Source organism: Carlito syrichta, unplaced genomic scaffold (assembly GCF_000164805.1).
Source record: "Carlito syrichta isolate Samal-C Ts95f unplaced genomic scaffold, Tarsius_syrichta-2.0.1 Scaffold309740, whole genome shotgun sequence".
Taxonomy (NCBI): Eukaryota; Metazoa; Chordata; class Mammalia; order Primates; family Tarsiidae; genus Carlito; species Carlito syrichta.
In genome coordinates, this window is record NW_007253836.1 from 154,335 (window position 1) to 160,844 (window position 6,510).

General features: G+C 41.0%; 1 protein-coding gene across 1 annotated transcript in view; it reads left to right on the forward strand.

Annotated features, from left to right (window-relative positions):
• Positions 1 to 6,133: 6,133 nt before the first annotated feature.
• LOC103270194 (probable ATP-dependent RNA helicase DDX60) overlaps positions 6,134 to 6,510 on the forward strand; it is a gene marked incomplete at its 3' end in the record, with an annotated part of 53,260 nt that continues 52,883 nt past the window's right edge. Inside the window, exon 1 of the mRNA XM_008067741.2 lies at positions 6,134 to 6,246. Within this exon, the coding sequence (XP_008065932.2) occupies positions 6,134 to 6,246 (113 nt within the window). The remainder of the gene's footprint in view (positions 6,247 to 6,510) is intronic.

The following is a 6,510-nucleotide window of genomic DNA, read 5'->3' on the forward strand; positions in this document are numbered from 1 at the left end:
GAGGATGGCAATCACTGCAAAACTTTATTGCTCATGAGGCTATATTTATAATGCTCTTTTTGGCATAATCTTAACATTACACGTATATTTTTCCAACTAGTTACAATTTAAAACAACATGTGATATCCACAACCCCTTCAGTTGATTTTTAATCTTTAATGATCTAAACAAAAATGTCTATTATTTATGCTAACCTTTAACTTTATAATGCTTATGCATCTATTTAATATTTTACAACTATAACAGCAAATATTGGCTTATGCCCCTAAGGTGTGAAACCTGCTGATATAAGGCAAGTCTTTCTTACTTCCTTTAAGGAATGTTTCTTAATTCTCTATTCCATCTTAACTTCTCTATTCTATCTTATAAATCTTATTCTATACTTTAACTTTATTTAAATTTTTATATCTATAATTTTTTATTTCTATTATTTATCTTACTTATACTTTATATCATCTATGATTTATATACTATCTATTAACCAACATCCTATCTTGTGTCCCGCTTTACACATACTTTCTTTCTCTATTCCCACAGGATTTTAGCCTTTTCAGACATAATCAGAGGTTCACTACGCTTTATCTGCTCCCAGGTGGAAACCTCACTGGCTCTGATCCTGCGTCCATTTATCTAAAACCATCTAGCAAAATTTTTATCATAAACACCAGTATATGGTAAAAATGGGTCAAACCAATCTAAATTCTGCATGCTACTTTTCTCCCTAAGTGCCCACCATATTCTATCATTAATTTTATATCCAACATAATTATTGGTTTTCACTATAAAAATAACTTGTCTATTTGACTGAATATTTCTAGTGCTTCTATGAGGAAAAAGGTGGAATAGTGAGACTATTGTCTACAAAATAATTAAACTGTTTAATATTTCTCTAGAATGGCCTATCCTGCTGTGTTCAGTTCTGGGAAAGATTTATGTTCTCATAAAAGGGTGAAACAAGTATTGTCTCAACTGGGGGGGAGAGAAGCAGAAATCTGCCTTATTTTGGTTAGAGGATTGTTTAAAAGAAGATCATTAACTAATGACCTTTGGGCGTCATGTCTAGTTTCGGTTGATCCATAGAACTGGGTTTCATTCAAAACAGAGTGTTCAACGGATAAAATTTTTAAAAACATCCAGGATAAACATATCATGAAACTTAATGCCATGAGGAGCATACATTGTTGTTTTTTCCAGGGCCATCTGAAGTCCCTCTGCCTTCCCTTCCATGGGGCTCTGCCAATTCCATGGTTTTCACCAGTGGCTCTGCCTGCCTGGTGAAGTGGATATGCTTCAGGCAGCTTCAGAACTGGCACCTGTAAGATTATGGCTCCCGACACGTATGTTTATTGCAGTATTATTTACAACAGCAAAAACATGGAACCAACCATGCTGCCCATCAAAAGAGGACTGGATAAAAAAAATGTGGGACATATACATGATGGAGTATTATGCAGCCATAAAGAAGGTCAAAATTATGAACTTCGCAGCAACTTGGATGGACTTAGAGGCTATAATAGTGAGTGATCTATCACAGAAACAAAGAACTGAGTAAGCAGATCTTGAACAACTATTGTAATACTATAAGACAGGGACTGGCAGTAGTGGGAAACTGCCGGGGAGGGGGAGACACACCTCATCAACAAGGGTACTTGCATAATGAGCATTTGTATACCTAACTCTGAATTGTACTCCACATATTTAAAATTAAAAAAAATAGCAAAAAATTTAAAACAACATAAATTTCCAACTTGTGAAATGGTTAAGTAAATGTATGGAAATTTTAAATGGTCATGGAAAATGACGTTTCTAATAGCAAAGAAAAAACTCATTATAGAATGCCAAGGGAAAGAGAAAAAAAAGTATCTGTGCTTACAGTATGAGTACATTATTTTAAAATGTAAGCATCTTTTTTATTGCTGGAAGTTTTAATGTTTTAACTTGAGTTCAAACAAAGAACAATAAGGCTTGACAGGTGAAACTTTTATTTTTCTCTAATAGAAGGAAAAGGCCAATCTACCAAAATAGCTAGTTAGAAATGGCTTGGAGACTTACTTGACCTACATAAAAAATGAACAGCCCTTTGTTTGTCTAAAAGTTTGCATTTTACGAGCCTCAGGGAGGTGCTCAGCCAGTGGATTCAAATTTGCAAATGGTGTGGTGGTGGCCAGATAACTGTGGACAGCTGTGTCACAATCTCAGAAGCTGCCTCAGAAGGCTAATGTGGGAGGGTGTGGCTGTCACGCCCAGGAAAATAAACAGGAAAGAGTGGGACAAAGGAGGAAATCAGCTGTTGGACCCCAAAGGGCTTTAAACGCTGACCAAATGCCAACCGCTGAAGACAGTTGCTTTGCCACACAAAATCCTGATGTCTGCCTATCTGTTGGCCCAGCAACTTGCTCAGAACTATTTTGGGAAAGAATTTCCACAGAACTGGTATATTTAGCCCTCGATGTTTCCTATCATTGAATGGTCAACAGGTGTTGAAAAGCCTGTGGCAGAAATATCACAGACTGAGTGTGTGCATTTTAATTTTACACCTGCATCTCTGGTTTTGTTAGAATATATTGCTTCTTAAACAAGTTTTACTTGTTTCTACAGGATAACGGGGTAAATAAACATTTACTGGCATAACCACTTTTCTTAGGCACACATATGAATTTATTAAACCATCGGTGTATTTCTGATTTGTAAATGTAATATTGACATCACGATTGCACAATTCAAACCTGAGCAGTTAGTAGAGAATAAATCCTCTTCACAATGAGACTTGTTGGCCTCATCATTTTAAGAAAGCATGCAACTATCTTGGCTTTTTTAAACCGATCAGAGCTGGGGAAATAAGTAGTATTAAATTGCCTTACAAAGTCTCATGTCAGGCAAACTTCTGCAACAACAATCATATCAGAATCAGGGAAAGAGAGAGAGAGAAAAGCAAATCCATACAATATTCAATTGCCAAACTCTTAACTTATAGAAGGCCTAATGAGTGAAGAAGTGATTCTCCCCGCTGCTTCTCCGCTCAACATACCTAGTAGCCCAATCGGGCATTTTTTTTTTTTTTTTTTTTTTGAGTTGGGGTCTCACTCTATTCCTCAGGCTGGAGTGCAGTGGCACGCTCACGGCCACCACAACCTTGACTTGTTCGGTTCAGGTGATGAGAAATGCACACCCTTATGCTGTGGGCCACGTTAAGTTCCTCACACCTAATACTCAATATTATTAAAATTACTGGCCCCATCTGATCGGAAACTGATCAGCAATTTGCTGCTATAGATTTGATGGACATGTTCTGTCAGAGCCCATTTCACAGCCTCTTGGCTGCAGCTTGCGCCCACCTCTGAAGGGCGACAGTGCACCTTCCCCAGGCCACCCAGAGACCTCAGCAGCCTTCTGCCACACACAGTCTCTGCAGGCTTTCTCCCCTTTCTCCAGGGGAGCACAGTTTGACATTGCAATGGTATCTTCCTCTGAGGAGAGTCATTGAAACACTCATTCAAGATATGCAAGTACTCATCAAGGAGCTCACACAAGGGGACAGGCCATGGTTCCACACGCAAGCGCGAGACCCTGCGACCCTGGTTAAATTCTCGAAAATGGACAGCCCTTTCTCTTGTTCTCAAGTCGGTTAAATGGTGGAACGTTTCATTTTTCAAGGAGAATTCTCCCTCAGCATTCTGGGGGAACTTCAGGGCGAAGTTAGACTGGCGGCCTGAGAGACTTGAGGAGACAGCCATGTCCCAATCACAGAAGGCGAGCCCTGTTGTACATGCGGCATAAAATGTATCCTTCTTGGACTCTGTAAGAATGGCATATGGAATTACCAGTATGCTGAGGGAGACTCCTCCTTGGAAAAAAAGAGACGTTCTACCACACAACAGACTTAAGGAGAATAGGAAAGGCTGTCCATTTGTAACAGCCATTGTGAAATATTCAAAAGGCCGGGGGGGGGGGGGTTGGAAAAAAGGCACCACGTGTGTTTGTTTCTTTTTCGTTTTTTGTTTGTTTGTACGTTTTGTTTTCAGTTGGGTTGGCGTTTCACTCCGTCGCGCAGGCTGGAGTGCAGTGGCACACTCCTGGACACCCCAGCGTCGACCTGCTGGGCTCCGGCAATCCTTCCGCCTCAGCCTTCCAAGTAGCTGGAACTATAGGTACGCACCACCATGCCTGGCTAATTTATTGTAGAGACGAGGTCTCGCCAAGGTTCCCGGGCTGGTCTCGAACCCACAGGCTCAGGCCATCCACTCGCCTCGGCCTCCCAAAGTGCTGGGATGACAGGCTGAGCCACCGAGCCCGACCACCACATGTGTTTGTGAACAACCAATCTGATGGGATACAAACTGGGTCATCCCCCTCAGTGCTCAGGTCTCAAAAAGGAAAGAAAATCAAATCGATTCCGATGATCAAATTGCAGGTGAGTGTCGAGGAAAGTCATCAGGTTCAAGCAGGTGAACAGGTTAATTTGAGGAAAGTTCAAGTGTTGGTTCAGGGAGTTCCCGAGAGGCTGAAATGCAGGGCATAGAGGAAGGGCCTGAAGAGTGAAAATGCTATTATCAAGTTTCAGGGCAAAGTGCAGGGTGTGGTCATGGGAGTGGGTTGTTGAAATGAACGGGAATAAACAGCCTAAAGCCTCTGAGTGTTTACATACTTAGGATGGAGAACTGAAGAGGATGAATTCAGCTTCGTTGAGCTCTCATCTGATAAATCTGCATCATCAAAAGTCAAAACAGTCATAGGATATCATATATTCCGGAAAATGCTAATTTAACCAGATAAGAAAGCCAAAATGAAATCATGTTTCCATGAGCTGAAACACATTCAGTTGTAGAAACTGAAACATTTGTCTGAGATTATGTAACAATAAAGAATATTGTAGGTAGATTTTGGGTTAGACCAATCTTGAATGTTGGTACCATTTGCTAACTGTAGTATTTCTCCAAGCCTTGTTTATCTTATTTATCACATGATAAGAAAATAGCAACACACACATCATGAACCTTTGAGAATTAGTATAATAACCATAAGGATATTAGCATATTGCTTAGCACATAGCAGCCCCTGAGTTAATTCTACTTCTTATTATAACATAATCTATTATTTCAGCTAATAAAACACTTTATTAGTTTTCTACTATAGTAACTTACAATAGCATATTAGTTTCCCATGGCTGCTGTAAGAAATTACCATGAACTTAGTAAATTTATTTTCTTACAGTTCTGAAGCTCAGAAATTCAAAATCAGTCTCACTGGGCTACAGCCAAGGGGACATCAGGGCTAGAAAAACACCTGTCATCCTTGCTTTTGCTAGCTTCAGGAGGTCGTCAGTTTCTGGAGGCTTTTGCCCCTTCCTCCACCGTCAAAGCTGTCAGTGTAGTGTCCTCACACCCCCTCACCTCAGCTGCTTCTGCCATCACACCGCTTGCCTCCTCTGACTCTGCCTTCCTCCCCGAAGGGCCCTGGTGATGATCTTGGGCCACCTGGATCATCCCAGATGGCCTCCTCACCCCAAGGTCCTTAATTTAGTCTCTCCTGCAAAGTATTTCTGGTGATGGACAATGGTGGTATTCACGAGCTCTGGATTTAGGACTTCGATCTCTTTGGGTGGGGGTGTTGGGGCATGACTCAGCCTACCACAGGCAGGTACATGGGAGATACACTCTGAAGGAAAGATACGACTATAGGATGATGTAAGGTAAATCGCGTGTCAAATTCCAGGCCTTTTTCTTTCTCAATATTATCATTAACAAATACATGAACTGCCAAACGAATGAATGAATGAATGCCTGATGGATGTGAGAACTGTCCTCTCTCCCCACCTATTTTATAAGCCACTTGACTCTTTTTGACAGGAAAATAGACCATTCCCTGCCCTCCCTGTTCTGCACTCCACAGAACAGGCCTCGACCTCTTTTCTCTTTCCTGTGGCACCATTGTCCTTGTGTCACCGGAATGCACTGCTGTCCTCTCCCCACACCTCCTTAGGCTTCCCCTGTATCTGCAGATTTGTAGCATTCACGGGAACTGAGCACACTAGGGCCCGAAGAACAAAAGAAGTGAGTGCAGAAACGCAGGTCAAGCATCGACAGTTGACAATTAAGTGAAAACAGCACCTGTGAAGGCAGAAGCAAAAGCGAGCATGTTGCACGACGTGTTTTTTAATGGTGCCTCTTGGCCCCGGAAAGTTCCAAATGGAATCTACACAGAACGCTGGTCATCACCGGCTTTTCACAACAGAAATTCAAAGTTCAGGTATTTTGCACACTTTTTGTGTGTGCAAGTGGAAGCAGCGAGACTCTGCCTTTGACAGTGGACCCGGATTCCACGGTGTCTTTGGCGTTGCTGCTATTTTATCTGTTTCTAAGCGTTTTTATCTTATCTCGTTCCAACGTCCAGGATTTCTCTGCCTCAATCTACATGGCTACTGCGTGTTTTCTGTTTTAAATTTTATTTTATTTATTTTTTTTTATTTTTTTTTTTTAATTAATCAGTATTTTTATTATAGTTTTGTGGGGT